Here is an 18,838-nt window from a genome sequence, read left to right as displayed (position 1 = left end):
AGTGCGCAAAGCCTAAAATACTTACTATTTGACCTTTTTATAGAAAGTTTGCTGTGCCCTGCTGTAGACTGTGGCAAGTGTATTAAATTTTTCCTAAAAAGGTGTTAACAATGTGGACACCAGATATACCTGCAAATAACACACTGAACTCATGGCTTAAGTTATTCTGTGTAACAAGAAGCCAGAATAATGGCAACTTGTAGGTTTAAGTGCCATGTGACAGCATTTTACAACCTGTACATAGAGTATTAATATTTTATTATTAATATTTGTTAATGTTCTATTTATATATTTTATACCTTCTTAAAAGAAATTTAGAATACACACACACACACACACACACACACACACACATATTTTAAAGATTTATTTATTTACTTTGACAGGGAGGGGCAGAGGGAGAGGAAGAGTCTTAAGCAGACTCCATGATGAGCATGGAGCCTAATGCAGGGCTTGATCTCACAACTCTGAGTTCATGACCTGAGCTCAAAGTAAGAGTTGGATGCTTAACTTACCGCACCATCAAGGCACCCCTGATTTAGAATTTTTTTTTTTTCAGGGAATTCTCACTCTTTTCTTGTATTATTGACACTGAATAAATTTGGGGAAAAATCAATTTGGTGCTAGGAAGTCACAGGCAACATATTTACCACCTTAAAAATTAGGAGCAAAAAATAAAAAAGATTAGTAGTACTATATATTTACACAGAACTACTCACTGTTGCTAATGTGAGAAGTGTAAAACATACCCATTTCTCTCATGGTCCTTTCATACACACTGCTGATCCGTTTTGGATTGCATGGTAAAGGGAAGCACTATTACCAGTAAATGAAGCTAAAATCATACCAAGTTAGATTTGACATTATTCTGCTATTTTTGTATTTTTCTGGATCAAGACTAGATAAATAACAGATGGGCTCCCTTGTGTGACTGAAAGAATACAAATAATATTTTTTGTTTGTTTTCTATAAAAATGTTTTTTCTCAGAATTCTACAAATGGCTCTAATGCGAATGTGACAGTCTCAGCTAAGCTGCTTGTATTATGGTAACACATTTCTATTACCAAAACACAGGTTCTAGAATCAAATCCTTGGGACATAGAGCACTGAATTAGATGGATGGAAGAGATGAAAAAAATGAAGAGGCACTTTAAAAAAGGAAATGTTCTCTTTTGAAAATCAATGTTTAGAAGAAAAAAGTGAAGAATAGGAATAATCCTCCTTCGAACCTCAGTACTTATATATTTCCAACAAGAGAATATTGAGAATTATCTTGGTGCAAGGCACTCTAGTATAAGTATCGCATTTAATCTTCACAGCCACCCATGAGGTAGATATTTAACCTATTATTTCTTGTGTTTCATGTAAGGAATTGAGGCTCAGATTATTAGAGGCAGGACGTAAACCCAGTCTATGATGTCAAAGCCCATTTTAAAACCAATATGTTATAGTCAAATAACTATAGGAGAGACTTAAACTCTCCTATAAAATGCTTTAAGCCTCTTAAGAGGCAGTAAATATAGGGAATTTTTTTTTAGGATTTTATTTATTTATTTGGCAGAGAGAGAGAGAGATCACAAGTAGGCAAAGCAGCAGGCACAGAAAGGGGGAAGTAGGCTCCCCGCTGAGCAGAAAGCTCGATGCAGGGATCGATCCCGGGGTACCAAGATCATGACCTGAGCCGAAGGCAGAGGCTTAAGCCACTGGGCCACCCAGGGGCCCTGGGAATTATTTTTAAAGGAAAACAAAAACAAAAACAAAAACAAAAAAACTCCAAGTATCTGGAAAACTACTGTGATCTTTAAATAATACATAAGATGGAAACATATTCTAGAAATAAACCCTACTGATTATAAGCTGTAAAATATGCATTATTCTGACAACTCAGGCTATATTTCATAATTAATTCTGGATTCAGGCATTAAATATTACTTTCTCAAGTATTACTTAATACATTTTTAAAACGCATTCTTGCTAAATAAATAGTTGGTATAAAGTATTTTAAATATTTTATAAGACTATATCAGCCATTTTTCTTCAAATTAATTAAATACATGCAATTTGCATTAAATCCAATTAGTACTCCGAAACAATGTGATCAACTACTTCACAATCCCATCTTTTAAATATTTAAAATCTTCAGTATTATACAAAGTGACTATTAAGTAACCTTACCAATTTTAAAGCAAACATATGAAAATATTATGCTCTTCAAGTCACCTGAGGCGGCTACTCTAAGGATAACATCATTGCTTAATACACTTAAAAAACTTCTCATTAGAAATTATTCAGAGCCCGCTAGGTATTCTTTTAGGTATTCTCTTGTTAGCAAATCTTGCTCAATTATGTGTGCATCTGACTTCAAATAGGAAGATAGTATCTCTGGTGCTCAATTCACAAGTCTGTAGAAGATTTCTCTAAAGTAAAATTCTGAATTAAAATACAAAAATTCTAATATTTGAATATTAAAAAATCATAAAGTAGGACAAATATTGTAATGACTCATTTCTATGAAGTACTGAGACTAGCCAAATTCATAGACATAAAGTAGAATGGTGGCTGCCAGAGGCTGGGAGGCAGAGAAGAATGGGAATTACTGATTGATGGGTACAGAGTTTTAGTTTAAGAAGATAAAAAAGTTCCTGGAGATGGAGATGGCTGCACAACAATGTGAATGTATTTAATGACACAGAACAATACACTTAAAAATGGTTAAAATGGCAAATCTTATGTTATCATTTAATGGGAATACTTTATCATAATTAAAAAAGAAAAAACCCAACCTAGGTGGCTGGCCCTATCGTTTGTCAGCGGGCTATAGATTGCTGACCACTGATACACTTTGTTAATGAGACTGTGTAAGACATATGATTTCTTACTGCGTCAACTTCCTCCCATGAAAGTGGCAGAAATGAAGGCATACTGTCTATTTTATAAGATGCTGCAGATACCAAGTAAGATAATAGATTTTAGCCACAATGAAGTTTATATAATTAACAGTTAATGTTTATAGCACTTTCTTCTTCCTTTTTTTTTTTAAAGTGGGGGAGGAGTAGAGGGAGAGAGAGAAAGAGAATCTTAAGCAGACTCCATACCTAGTGTGGAGTCTGGTGCAAGGCTCCATCCCAGAGATCATGACTGAGCTGAAATCAAAGGTCAGAGGACACTCAACTGACTAAGCCACCCAGGTGCCCCTATAGCATTTTCTCTTTTTTTGAACAAGCCAGATTTAAAGATTTTATTTGTATTTAATTGAGAAAGAGTGAGAGAGCAAGTGAGAGAAAGCATGAGAGTGGGAGAGGGGCAGAGGGAGGTTGAGAAATAGGCTTTCTATTGAGCAGGGAGCCCAACATGGGGCTCCATCTGGGACCATGACCTGAGCCAAAGGGAGACACTTAACCAACTAAGCTATCCAGGTGACCCTTAAACAGCCAGATTTAATTCAACACTATTACTTAAGCAAGACTGAAAACCAAGAGTCACAAAGGAATTAATGGGATCACACACACAATAAAGCTTTAATCATACCTGCACTATCTTCCAGAACAGCCTCTGAACTACTGTGCTGAAGAAAAGGCTAATATTAACTCTGGGGGAAAAAAATACATACTGCAGGAAATTTTTTTTTAAATGTCTGTATATGAGTATTATTAATTCATGAAGTGTTAGTGTGAAAAAAGCAGTTCATTCATCAGGTTTAGGAAAACTTGAACGAGAATAAAAAAGTCAAGAGATTCCCTAATTGGAATAAAGGATTCTCCAAAAAATAATAAATAAATCACAGAGATACCTGAAGACAAGTATGGGAAACAAAATGAATGAACAACCAACATGGTTAATAATAGTTTTTGGTTAAAGCTAAAATGATTATTAAACACACTTTAAAAATTTAGAAATACTGAAAATGCATGAGTTAACCTTTTAAAGGTTTTGTTTTTTAGAAAAACAAAGAAGCATTAGTAAGAAAAGAAGAACAGAAATAACTGAATTGAAAAGATAATCCTCTAGCAAGACTGACCAAAGTGAAATAAAGAGAACATACATTACAAACAAAAAATGGTAAAAATTTACAAAACAAAAAATATATGAAAAACTTGATACTAATATATTTGAAAAGTTAGATAAAATAATCTTTAAAAAATAAAATGAACAATGCCTTTATAAGACATAAAACACCTGAATAAAACAATTACTATTTAAGAAATTCAAATAATAGTTTAAAAAACCTAGTGTCTTTCACAACTTCTCCCTCCCTACTTTAAAGATGCTAGGACAGAGGCGCCTGGGTGGCTCAGTCGTTGAGTATCTGCCTTTGGCTCAGGTCATGATCCCAGGATCCTGGGACTGAGCCCCACACTGGGTTGCCTGCTCAGCGGGAAGCCTGTTTCTCCCTCTCCCACTCCCCCTGCTTGTGTTCCCTTCCCGCTATTTCTCTCTCTGTCAAATAAGTAAGTAAAATCTTTAAAAAAAAAAAAAAATCCTAGGACAGAGTTTTTAAGAGGCTATATCAACTCTTTCAAAGAGCAGCCTCTCCACTCACTGTAAAAATTGAGAATTAAAAAAAACCTCACTTTATGAAGCTGTTATAATCCTGATACCCAAACTGGACAAGGACAATACAAGAAAAGAAAAACTTATCACAATCCATTTTACATATGCATATAGAAGCAAAAATCTTAAAACGTAAGAACTGGAAAGCAACGAAAAGACAAATCTGTCCTTACCTGCAGACAATAGTACTTCTACAAAGAATATCTAAAAGAATTTACATAATTAGAATTAATAAAAAACTTCAGCAGGGATGCTCAATATAAGATCAATACACAAATTCAATTAATGGCATTCTTGTATACCAGCAATAATCAATTTGAAAACATAAGAGAGAAAAGACTCCATTCACAATTGCAACAAAAAATATAAGGTACCGGGAACAAATAAATGAAAACATAAATAAACAAAAAAATATTAAAACTTAGTATTACAATGATGGCAATTTCTCCCAAGTTCACTTAAAATAAAAAATAATTTCAATCAAAATGCCCAATGTTTTTCAGGGATAAACTGATTCTAAAATTCATATACAGAAGTGGCAAGAATGGTTAACATAATTTTGAAGAGCAAGGTAGGGGAAACATGGGATTAATACAAAGCTACAGAAATAGACCAATGAAACAAAAGAGAGCCTAAAAATGAAATTTGAGTGTGACAGAGGTTGCATTACAATTTAGATGGGCTATTTGATAAATGGTGCAAAAGGCATAGTGCTTACTTGTATGAACAATAAAATTATCTTCTTCGTAATGTAGAAAAAATACATTTCAAGAGATTAGAGATAGGAGTCAAAAAATCAAATTTTAAAAATTGCTGTGGGCACCCGGATGGCCAGTTGGTTAAGCGTCTGACTCTTGATTCTGGCTTGGGTCATGACCTCAGCATCCTGGAAGGGAGCCCCACATTGGGCTCCTCACTCAGCACAGAATCTGCTTCAGATTCTCTATCTCCCTCTGCCCCTCCCCCTGCTCATGCCCATGCACTCCCTCAAATAAAAGGAAATCTTAAAGTAAAACAAAATAAAATAAAGCAAATAACCTAATAGAGCAATGGACAAAGCAGGAAATGAGCAAAATCACAGAGGAGAAACCCTGAATGGCCAATAAACCTATGAAAACATGTTCAACCTTACAAGGGGAATAAAAATTACTATAGGATTGAGATATTGTTTTAAAGGTTGGCAAAAACTAAAAAGCCTGAGAACACTATGATGGGGAAAATGGGAAATTCATACTTAACTATGAGTGTAAATTAAAATAACCATTTGGTTTGATGATGTAACTTACAATGCAATAATTTCACTTTCTGGTATATACATCCTAGAAATTCTTGGGACATGTGCAAGGAAGATAGGTATTAAAAGAACGTTCACCGCAAAATGGTTTATAACAGCAAAAAAATTGGAAACTACATGTTCATAAAAGAATGAGTGAATAGACTGCAGTATATATTAGATTAAGACAGTTAAAATGAACAGATTAGTAGTACACACATAAAGCCGAATGAAAAAAAGCAAGCTATAGAATGATTTCACTTAATGGATTTTTAAAACTTACAAACCACAAGTTTTATAGATCTGCAAATACTCAGCCACAATATAAAAATATTGGGAAGAATGATAGCACCACCTTTATGAGAAGGGTTACCTGTGGGGAGGGACAGGAAAAAGAATGGGAACACCTAAGGGAACACAGGCAGGCATCAACCGTGTCTTCAATGATAGCTAGCCAGCCAGCCAGCCAGATAGATATAATATAATATAATGTTATAATGTTAAGATTTCAAGGCAGTTTGGATATGAGTACACACGTGTTTGCTACGTTATTTACTATACTCCCACATATTTGAAACATTTTATAATATAAACTTCCTTAAAAGGAAACACATTTTTTTTTTTAAAGATTTTATTTATTTGTCAGAGAGAGAGTGAGCGAGAGCGAGCATAGGCAGACAGAGTGGAAGGCAGAGTCAGAGGGAGAAGCAGGCTCCCTGCGGAGCAAGGAGCCCGATGTGGGACTCGATCCTAGGACGCTGGGATCATGACCTGAGCCAAAGGCAGCTGCTTAACCAACTGAGCCACCCAGGCGTCCCAGGAAACACATTTTAAAAACTGAACTAGAGGGGAACCTGGGTGGCTCAGTGGGTTAAGCCGCTGCCTTCGGCTCAGGTCATGATCTCAGGGTCCTGGGATCGAGTCCCGCATCGGGCTCTCTGCTCAGCGGGGAACCTGCTTCCCTCTCTCACTCTCTGCCTGCCTCTCTGCCTACTTGTGATCTCTCTCTGTCAAATAAATAAATAAAATCTTTAAAAAAAATAAAAAATAAAAAAAATAAAAATAAAAACTGAACTAGAGGGGCACCTAGGTTGCTCAGTCAGTTAACTGTTGGCCTTTTGGCTCAGGTCAGGCTCCCATGGAGCTCCCTGATCAGCATGAACTCTACTCCTCCCTCTGCCCCCCAAGCCTGCTTGGCTCTCTTTCTCTGTGTCTCTCAAATAAAATCTTAAAAATAAATAAAAATGAACTAAAGCCACAGCATTAATATAAATACATCTCAAAAACTAAATGTTAAGTTAAAAAAATCAAGTTACAGAAATACGTATAATATCACGGTATAACATAATTCTGTAAAACAGCTGTTCCACAGCTATATACATATTGTATATATGTATACATATAGATGTATAGACTTTCATGGGAATGGTATACTCCAAATTCAGGATGATGGTTGTTTCTGGGCAGGGACTAAGAGGAACAGGATTGGGGAAGGGAGCATAGGAAGCTTCAGCCAAATCCGTAAAGATTTCTTTTAAAAGCCTGAAGCAAGGGGCACGTGGCTGGCTCAGTCATTAGAGTGTGAGACTCTTGATCTCAGGGTCGTGAGTTCAAGCCCCACAATGGGTGTAGAGCTTACTTAAAATTTTAAAATAAAAGAAAATCTGAAGCAAATATGGCATCTGGTAAAGCTTGGTACTGGATGGTTTTTAAAATCCCTTATTTATATATATGTATGTAAATAACAGCAGAAACAATAACAAATGAATAAAATGAATGAGAGCTAACATCTGAGCACCTATTATGTAGTAGGCACTCTTCTGAACGCGTGCATGTATACTCCTAAGAACAAGCCGAGGAAGTAGATTCTGCTTGTTTCTAATACTATTATTATTTCATTACAATTTGATTCTATTACTCATTTTACAGATGAGTAACTAAAGCAGAGAGAGGTGAAGTTGGCCTAAGATTATAAAGTTAGCAAATAGTGAAAATAAGATACGAAGCCAGGATTTGTGCTCCAGAGTTTACACCTTAATAACCATGCTATCATTACAATGTCATTCTCTATTCCTTTCACTATATCGTCAATAATTCATTTCCAATGTTATTTTGATATGTTGGAAATGAAAAACACATTTTTTCTTTAAAGATTATATTTATTTGTCAGAGACAGAGGGAGAGAGAGCGAGCGAGCACATGCAGACAGGAGAGGCAGGCAGAGGCAGAGGGAGAAGCAGGCTCCCTGCCGAGCAAGGAGCCCGATGTGGGACTCGATCCCAGGACCCTGGGATCATGACCTGAGCCGAAGGCAGCTGCTTAACCAACTGAGCCACCCAGGCATCCCTGAAAAACACATTTTAATCCATGACTACACATACAGATTTCTGTGCAGCTCACACTAGTTCTAAAGATGTGCAAATGCTCAATAAATAAATAAATAAATAAATAAAATGCTCAAAGAATTCTAGGAATGTCCTGAAAATAGTGGCATCCCAACTAATTTATCAATTTATATATTTCAGATTGGTATTTTTTAGGTCATTATTTTTTAATCAAACATTATTTTTTCAATAGTCTAACATACTATATATCTGGAATCTTAGATAACTTATATAAAGAAGCCAATGATGTAACTGAACCATCTCTTTCTCTCTCATTAGAGGCAAAATTCCAAACTTAGCTTCAGGTCTGAAAACTCATATTAAGAATTTTCAATAATTCATTCTGCCAAGAAATTCAATTTCAATCATTCATTTTTTCTGGTTTCTCAATATAAGTTGTTTTGAAAAAGCCCACACCTAATATTTATACAATAATAAACTGACATTCTCAGTCATTAAATATTTATCAGCATTGATTATGTGCTAATCATACACTCCTTGCTCCTGGTACCACTGTCACCATTTCTTTCTTCCTTTTTTTTTTTTTTAATGATTTATTTATTTATATATTTTAGGGAAAGATAGAGAGAGAGACAGAGATAGAGAGATAGAGAGAGTGTGAAGGGTGGGGCAGAGGAGGATGGAAAGGGAGAGAATCTCAAGTAGACTCCCTGCTGAGTGCAGAGCCCACAGGCAGTTCAGTGTCAACCCTGAGTTCATGACCCAAGTCAAAAGCAGGAGTCAGATGCTCAACCAACTGAGCCACCAGGCACATACACCCCCTATTTCTTAAAAATGTCTTTCTCCATATATACAGCCACATTCTCGATGTTATCATCTACTAACCTACAGAATATGTGTTCAAAAAATATAAAAATATGAAAAAGAAGTTCTTGCTTTCAAAGAATTCACTGTCTAGCAGGGGAAAGAGACAAAAATTATCTATAATATGTTAGTACTTTAAAAAACGTAATTAAACCTTAAGGGTGATGGGGCACCTGTGTGGCTCAATGGGTTAAAGCCTCTGCCTTCGGCTCAGGTCACTATCCCAAGATCCTGGGATCGAGCCCCACATCAGGCTCTCTGCTCCGCAGGGAGCTTGCTTCCTCCTCTCTCTCTCTGCTTGCCTCTCTGCCTACTTGTGATCTCTGTCTGTCAAATAAATAAATAAAATCTTTAAAAAAAAAAAAAAAAAAACCTTAAGGGTGAAGGGAGATGGTGCACTTCTAACAGCTAACCTGGAATGTGAACAGGAGACAGCAATGGAGACTGCTCTTTCAAGAAAACTTGTCTTAAAAGTTAGAGAGAATGATAGCTAGGGTCATAGGTTCTAGAGAAGGTTTTAAGATAAGAGAAATACTTAGCATCAATTATTCTGGAGTAGTTCCCTTGCTACATTCCTCTCCTAACACTAAATCCCAGTTTGGATATAACTAAGTCACTTAACATTTCTAAGACTCAAATGAGATAGATGTTTAAGAACTCTAAATTATGAAGAAACTCAAATAAAAGACCTCTAAAGTTCTTTCTAGACCTAAAATTCTATGATTCTGTGACTGATTATCTGACCTCTTTACATTCGAAGGTAAATCATAAAATATTCAGTATGCAAAAAAGAAAAACCAAGACCAATTAAGAGATGAACTAGTTGTACAACTGCATTCTATTACTTTTGCAAAACTGTTAAAACAATTCCTCTTTTAACCATCAGTAAAATTTTCACAAAAGACAGTGCCTTTTTATCAGCTGGCAAAGTGCTTCTCACCCTCAAAACTGTACACTTCTAAACAATCACCAAGCAAACTGTTTTGTGACAACAGAAGTAAACTACTTAAAAGCCCATAGCTTAGACTTGTAAAAGTCATCTTTTAAATGGAAGAGGTTTATAGAAACACATATATTACATTCTTTCTATATTTGTTCATTATCTTTAAAATTTTAATGTACAGGTTCATAAACAGTTTTTTTTAACTAGCTAAGATTAGATCTTTAGAGTAATATGCCTTCTTTTCACTATTACACATTCTGAAATTTAGAACAAGGTTTCCCTTACCTGATATGGACATGGAATGTGATATTCTCTGCAGCGTTCTTGTATCCATGTTGTTTCCCAGATGCCACGGTAAGCTTGCTCATAAAAGTAGCATCCAATTACAACCAAGAGTGGTACGAGATAAAGAATGCTGAAAACACCAATCCGGATCATAAACTTCACCAACTTATCTTGGTTCTCCTTTTCTAATGGAATTTCAATTCGAACTCTGTTTAGGGATATAATGCCAGCTAAGAGGAGAGAAACTCCAACTACCACATATAGGCAGAGGGGAGCAAGAACAAAATATCTCAATGCATCAACATCGTAGAGGCCAACAAAACACACGCCACTGATATTGTCACCTTCAATTTTATTCATCGCTAAAAGGATGATAGTTAGAGTTCCGGGGATGCCCCATGCACTGGCGTGAAATAGCAATGCTTTCTTCTCAATAGCTTCACTACCCCACTTTGGCACAGCTGCCAAGAACCATGTGATGGTAAGAATTACCCACCAGACACTGCCAGCCATAGTAAAAAAATAGAGTACCATAAAAAGCATGGTACAGGCTTTATTATGAGATCCTTGTGTCACTGTGGAAGCCTTATACTGTGCAGGGCTAGATGCATTGCAGGCTACTCGGTCCTCAAGCAAAAACCCAATGAAGAAAATTAGTGATACCATCATGTAGCAGACTGCATAAAATATGATAGGTCTTTCAGGATAACGGAATCTTGTGACATCAATCAAAAAAGTTAAAAAAGTAAACAACGTGGCAGAGAGGCAAATGATTGAAATCAATCCTATGAAGTATCGAGCAAATGAAAGTTCTTCTCTCCTAAAGTACATATTTGGACAAGGAGGTGAACAATCACGCACGTGTAAAAAAGAATAACCAAGATCAGGATCAATTTTCAACTCTCGAGGACACCAAAAACCATAGTCCCTCTGTACTGCCACTGGAGCTCCTTCAGTAGGATCACCAGCTAAATTCAGATCCACAAGTCGAGGATATGGCTCATCACAATCTGGGAACCTAAAAAAATACAAGATAAGAACCATTTTCACTTATTGGGAAATCTACTGATACCTAACAATTTGGGTTTCCAAATTTAGCACTCATGACCTTCTTCATTCTAATATCCTTGGCATACAATTATATTAAGTAGGAATAAAGTAAATATTGATTCTTGTTTATGGGCCATAAAATCAGATTGTCCATTGTTGATCAAAAAGTGATATGGTTTTATATCTGATTTTTTTTCAAAGATTTTATTTATTTGATGGAGAAAGATACAGTTAGAGAGGGAACACAAGCAGGGGGAGTAGGGGAGGGAGAAGCAGGCCCCCTGTCAAGCAGGGAGCCCAATTTGGGGCCTGATCCCAGGACTCCAGAATCATGACCTGAGCCGAAGGCAGACGCTCAACTGCCTGAGCCACTCAGGCGCCCTGGCTTTATACTTAATTTTGTTTTGGTTTCAAAAACAGTACTTTCTTTAAGGTTTTTTTTTCCCCCCAATAATTTCTACCCCCAACATAGGGCTTGAACTCACAACTACTGAGAACAAGAGTTGCATACTCTTCTGACTAAGCCAGCCAGGCACCCCAAAGAGTTTTCTTTTAATTAAAATAGCCTATCTTAGCCATCAATAAGTAACACTGTATATAGGGAGCATTTATTTAAGACACACACTTTAAAATAAGATTTCAAACTATACATTATTATAAAAGAAATAAATACATATCTCTAACAAAATAGTAGCTTTTACCCAATCTTTAACTACAGTTACACCAGATTCAATGGAACTTCCTTAAGCAGAAATGTTAAAAAAGATTTTTCTCAAATGCACAGCACAATGCGTTCTGAATTATATTAGCATTAAAAATCATTGTAAGTGGCGTAGTTTTTAGACCTTTCTTTCCCATTTTATATTCGTTCCCTGCTTAGCATAGTGGTTAATTACAGTCCTTTTAAGGTCTCTAATATCAACTACTTCTTTCTTATCACCCTTAATTTCTCTCCAATCCATTACATTCTCTAACTCAGTTATTCTCAAACTTTGATGTACATAAGAAAAAATATTGTTTTAAAAATAAAATTTCAGTGCCACCTGGGTGGCTCAGTCAGACCTGCCTTCAGCTCAGGTCACGATACAGCAGTCCTGGGATCAAGCCCCAAGCTGGGCTCCCTGCTCAACAGGGAGTCTGCTTCTCCCTCTCCCTCTGTTCCTCCCCTGACTTGTGCTCTCCCTCTCCCACACTCACTCAAATAAATGAATAAAATCCTTCTAAAAATAAATAAAAATAAAACTTCTTGGGGCACTTGGGTGGCTCAGTCAGTTAAGCATCTACATCAGGCTCAGGTCATGATTCCAGGGTACCACTCAGCAGGGAACCTGCTTCTCCCTCTTCCTCTGCCCTTGCTTGTGCTCTCTCTCTTGGTCCAATAAAGAAATAAAATCTTTAAAATAAATAAATAAGAAAATTCTTGGTTCCCACCACCACAAATCATATTACAGTATACCTGTGTTAGGGCCCAGAAATTTGCATTTTAGCAAATTTCCAAAGGTACCATATCTGCAGACTTGAGAAACTGTCATGGTTGCAGAACGAATAAAACAGGTTTGCAGTGCAGATGTGAGTAAGGGTACCATTCTCATGAACTTCTGCATCTTCAATTTTCTTGCCTATATCAGTTTCTAAGCCTTCAGACTCCTAATAACTAGATGTTTAATAGTTTATATACATCAAATAGTTTCCAAGAAGCTGTGGTTGATATTAAGTTTGACAAAAATATGCATAACCTTATGCTATAGCTGATTAATCTTTTATTTTCTAATACAATCCATTTTCTTTTCTGGACTTGGAATTGTAAATCCAAATGAGAGAAACTTTTGGCATCTAAGCATTTGCTTATATCCTGCAATATGTCAGGGATTAAACATGAAAAGACAAAAAAAAAAAAAACAGACTTTCTATCCTGCAGTCTAAAAGGAGATACAAACTGTAAATACAAAATTCAGCAGTGGGATATATGAAGCAAACAAACTCTATATAATGTATAAAAATAATACAAAAGATTAACTCTTCCCAGGGGCAAGATTATGAAAGACTTCATAAAGTAAGACCCTCAGTACAGGATTTTGACTCAGTATTGGACAGTTCTGGTAGCATGCCAATCAGTATTCTAGCAAGAAATGCAAGCAATGGCAAAGAGATTTGAACAGGGTAGTTTAATATTGCTGGAGCATGAAGTGTGCATGACTTGTGACAGGAGATCAGGTTGGAGAGATAAGCATGCTGCAGAAGAGAGAGAACAGTGATATAAAGTTTCAAACCATGCCAAATTATACTCTATGTTTTTATGGCTATATTTGTATATTTATCTGCCACTCAATATATATATATACTTCAATCTATAATCTTTCCAAAAACCAAACTCTTGATTTCTACTCCTTAAGCTTCCCCCATTTACATAAGTGGTAATCACATTCTTCTAGTTACTCAGGCCAAAAACCTTGGGGTCATCCTTGAAATCCTTTCCCTCTAATATATACCTCACAATCTGCCACCAATTTCTATTACCGTATCTTATGATGTATCTTCTCATTTCCTCCACTGCCTCTGTGCAGTTTAAGCCACTAATACCTCTTCCCTGGACTTCTGGAGTATCTTCCAATTGATCTCCATTTCCACACAGCAGTCAGTGTCCTTTATAGACATGCCACTCCTGTGCTCATGATCATATATGTCTCTTCTGCTGAAAGTTCTCTAGTGCTCTCCCACCTCACTAAGAGTTAAATCCAAAGTCCATATCAGAGCTACAAAGACCCTACGACCAGTATTTTTCTAATCTGATATCCTTCCATTCTCCCTAGATTACTTGACTCCAGATTCTCCAGTTCCCTTGTTCTTTGGCTAATCCAAGCATGCTTCCATTTCAGAGCAGGTACACTAACTGCTGTTTCCTATGTCTACGTTTTTCTTCCCTAGACATCTAGGTTATTTGTTCTCTCGTATCGTTTGGGTCCTTATTCTAATGCCTCTTTATCAAAAAGGCGTTCTCCAATATATCTGTAGAAGAGAGTCCTTCTGCTTCCCCATATTTTACCATTACCACCCAACCCTATTCTTTTTTGTATTAGCATTCACTACCATCTGATATTATCTATTTATTTGTTATCTCCCACCACTGCCATCACTATTAGAATTTAAGTTCCATAAGAACCAAGACTGTATTTTGTTCACTACTTATCTTCAGCATCTAGACTAGTGGCTAGCACACAGGACACACCCAATTAATATTTGTTAATGATTACTGAATAAACATATTCATATAGACCTAACCCAGGTAATTAGAAAGATGACTAGGAAGAGTGTGGAAGATAGACTTGGGCAAAAATGGAGGCAGAGATATTAGTTGATTCAAATAATATCAGGACTAAAACCAGATAAAGTCAGGGGCACCTGGTTGGCTGAGTTGGTAGAACATGTGACTCTTGATCTCCAGGTTCTAAGTTCAAGCCCCATGTTGGGCATAGAGATTACTTAAAAATTGTTTTTAAATTCTAAAAAGAAATAAAATAAAACCAGATAAGGCAGTGGGAATGAGACATATATGAAATTAGTTAGATAAAAGCAATACAGTTTATAATTGATTAGATATGGGAGCTAAAGCCAATGAAGGAGGAACAGAAGATGACTTACAGAGAATTAAAAAATGAGCAAAGGAAAATCAATTTTAGACATGTTGAAATTGAGGTATTTGAGACAAATGCAGGCTAGGATTTCCAATAGCTGCTAGATATGCAGATTTAGAACTCAGCAAGATGTCAAAGCTATAGATTTAGGTGTAGGAGTCAGCAGCAGATGAGTAAGAGTTAAAGTGAGTGAGATGAGATCATCCTGGAAAGCACGTAAAATAAAAAAGAACAGGAACAGAACTCTGGAAAGCACCAATACTCAAGGGATAAAATGAGGAAGAGGATCCAAAAAAAGAAATTAAGAATAATTGGTCTGAGAAATAGCAGACCAGAATAGTTCACATATAATGATGTAAATGATTTTCATGAAAAGAGGGCAAGCTGAGGTTGAGGGGAATTAGGATGAAATACAGAGTAAAGCTGAAATACAGGTGTGAAGTGAGAGATACAGATTTGACAGAGGTGCTGAGAGGAATAAACAGAAATTATTCTGTTGACCAAACTGGAAATTTGCCAAAGACAGACAGCAAACAGAACTGCCATGGTTGGCATCATTAAACATACAGCATATAGAAATGGGTTGACTCAACCCAGTTGGAAATCTGACAAACAAGTTCAGTAGAAGGAATTGCTTCAAGATTGCTTCAATGTTGAAATTGCTAGCAAGGTATCATTTCAAGTAATAGACCACGAAGATTAAGTCAGGAAATAAATGAGATTAGGAAGATTAAGTCAGGAAATAAATGAGATTAGGAAGAGGGATACTAGGAGAGGGGGAAAAAAACCAAAGTCTGGGAGTGTCCAAGAAGTTCAAGAGCAGTAGGAACAAGAATAGGAGAGATGTGGAAGAATGAAAGGTTGTTATGAAAGACGAGTTTGCCAGAATTTAAGGTTTCAGCGTTAGTAAATGCCATGCAATAGTGAGGACATAAAACAGATCTAATCCCATCAAAATAAGGATGATAATGAGATTTCTATACTAGTATGTAAACTATTAATATAAAAAGACCACTAAATAATGGGAGTTAGCTACAAGAAGTGTAAAACAGAGTGTTGCCCAAGCAAATCATAACTGTTGCTATAAATACCAAGAAATTAAAAAACTTCTAAAAGAGGTACTGTAAACGCTACCACATGTTTGGGGAGAAAGTGGATGAACAGTTACATGGGACTAGATAAGAAAACAGTTTAAACAGGTGGGAAACAGAGTAGACAAATATGAGAAAGCAAAATGTCAGTGAACTGACCATAAGAAACTGATATGTTTTATTTCTGAAGTTTTTCCAAATGCCAAATGAGAGTAACACCTGCTTTTTACCCACCTCCACGGACTACTTTTAGATGACAGAATTAATTTTAACATAAAGGAGAAAAGAATGTTCACTGCAGCACTACTGATAACAGCAAACACCCAGAAATAAATGACTAGCAACAGAAAGTGGCTAAATAACTATGGAATATTAACATAGTAGTCCATTATGTAGCAATTAAAAGGAATGAACCAAACCTACAGATATACAGATACATTTAAAAAATTTTAATGTTGTTTATAGATGTGTATATATGTAATAAGAGTATAAAAGCAAATATAGAAATGATTAACTACACAGTCAACATAATTATTACCTCATCTCTGGGAAGGAAAGAAGGGAATGAAATCAAGATGTGTACCAAGGAAGGGATTTTCAACTCTACCTGTATTATTTCTTTAAAAAAAAAAAAAAGTGACTAAACCAAGAATCACAAACTGTTAAGACTGGATAAAGTTAGACAACAATAGTACATATGCATTTATCTTATTATTCCTTATTTCTGAAATATTTCACAATACAAAAAGGTACAAATTATATAAGAAATACTGTATACATTATTACTAACAATAACATTCTCTCATATAAATCTACAAGACTGTCTTGTGAACGTTGTCAAAGCTTTAGGAAATGCTTATAATCTATATTTTGGAAGTAATCTGAAAAGTATCTGACATTTCCTAATTCTGGTTTGTTAATTAATGACAAAAAAAGGGTTGACAGAACTACTTTAGTCATTAACACATTTAAAATCATATAAATATTTAATTTCCACTATGCCATCATTAAAGACATTTAATGGTGAAGTAATGAATGATTATTTTCTTCTCTATATTTTCTAACTGTATTACTTACTAGTAGCATTACTTGTATAGCCAGTAATTTTGTGAAGGAAGAAAAGTCAACTTTACATCTTGACTGTTTTTCTTAATTCTCTTAAAAATCTCTTCATTGAAATGTTTTTTTCCTTTTCTACCTTTTCATCTAGTGACTTGAAATTCTTAAGGAAATGAACAATTCTGAGCCATGAAACGGCTGTTAAAATTAAGATTAATATGTACTTCAAAAAAGTTTTTAAAAACTGATGAACTAGAAGACAAGTAATTTTAAACATACTGTAGCATTAAGTAATGATCCATGAAAATCTATGGTTTTCGCACCTACTGCATTCCATATCTTCAGGCCACGGAACACCAAACATCTCCATGAGCTCCGAACACTCACTGTAAGCCCGCTGACACAGCCTACGACAGGGAAGAGTGACACGTCCATATTCCATACAAATAGGAGCATAGAGTGCACAAAGAAATGGCCGAAAATCCCGAGAACAATCCAGATTCACCATTGGGTGGAATGGCTAGGAAAAAGTTAAAATTGAACAATTAGAGAAAGAATTGTATACAACTTAAAACTTCCTATTTAGAATACTACAATATTCTTTTTTTTTTTTTTCATTTTAAAAATTTCTGAAGGAAAGTTTTGGTTTTTGAAACAAAATCCTCTTAGCTATATCCCTAAGGATTCTGAATTGGTTGAGATTGAGATGTGTTTCAGAATCTATATGTATATTTTAATTGTTAGAGGTGATATTAATGAAGAGGCAGGGCTGAGAATTACAATATGATACATATTACATAGAAAAAAAACCAATAAAAGATATATGCCAAATGCTCAAAAAGTGATTACTGCTTGGTGACAGGAATCTAAAAGATTTTAATTTTCTTCTTTTTATGAATTTCAATTTTATTCAACTAACAAGTATCAACAGGAGAGAGCAGACAAATGCTAAAAGAGGAAAGGGAGTGGGAGTGGAGGAAAAGCAGTTATACATAGCAGTAGTTATTTTGGGAGTGTGGGAGAGGGAAAGATCTCTCATATTTGTCTCATATTTTCTTGTTCTTTTACATTAAAAAATTTTTTTTAAATGGGTATCATATGATGTAAACAGAACTAACACTGTAAGCTGATATTAAGGAAACAAAAGGAAAAATTGAGGCTCTAGATATAAAACCATGCTTAAATAATCATTAAAACCACAGGAATAGATCAAACATCCCAATAAATATTCATCTAAGTTTTTCATTATCAAATATTCTTTTCACTTATTCATATAATGGTTTCAGAGTCATTGCTGATTTTGATCTAGTAACAGATATTCTCACCACTAAGCCTTTCTATTAAGAATCAATCAGCTTTTGGGGTGCATGGGTGGCTCAGTGGGTTAAGGCCTCTGCCTTCGGCTCAGGTCATGATCCCAGGGTGCTGGGATCGAGCCCTACATAGGGCTCTCTGCTCAGCAGGGAGCCTGCTTCCCTTCCTCTCTCTGCTTGCTTCTCTGCCTACTTGTGATCTCTGTCTGTCAAATAATAAAATCTTAAAAAAAAAAAAAAAAAAGAATCAATCAGCTTTTACCTTGACACATAATATTTTTCAAAGACCTCCTATACAAGATGCAGTCAGAAAACCAAGAGTCACTTAAAGAAACTGAAGAGTTAACTGTATAATGGATATGGTACCCACCATATAACAATAAATTCTGTGTGAGACCATCATTCCCAAGGATGAAGGAGTCGGTTGTGTT

The 18,838-nt window shown here is 35.6% G+C and overlaps 1 protein-coding gene across 3 annotated transcripts in view; it reads right to left on the bottom strand.

Moving 5' to 3' along the window:
* Nucleotides 1-18,838, bottom strand: part of FZD3 (frizzled class receptor 3) — a 92,610-nt gene that overhangs the window by 39,944 nt on the left and 33,828 nt on the right. For 2 of the 3 annotated variants that reach the window (XM_059176781.1, XM_059176789.1), the window contains 2 exons: nt 17,418-17,614; nt 10,263-11,280 (listed from right to left, as the gene is read on the bottom strand). In XM_059176781.1, coding sequence (XP_059032764.1) covers nt 10,263-11,280; nt 17,418-17,614 — 1,215 coding nt within the window. Of the gene's footprint in view, nt 1-10,262; nt 11,281-17,373; nt 17,615-18,838 lie in introns of those variants that run through there. The other variant, XM_059176799.1, reaches the window with a different exon arrangement.

Source organism: Mustela lutreola, chromosome 1 (assembly GCF_030435805.1).
Source record: "Mustela lutreola isolate mMusLut2 chromosome 1, mMusLut2.pri, whole genome shotgun sequence".
Lineage (NCBI taxonomy): Eukaryota > Metazoa > Chordata > Mammalia > Carnivora > Mustelidae > Mustela > Mustela lutreola.
Note: the sequence above shows the minus strand (reverse complement) of the source record. Positions and strands in the feature narration are given on the sequence as shown.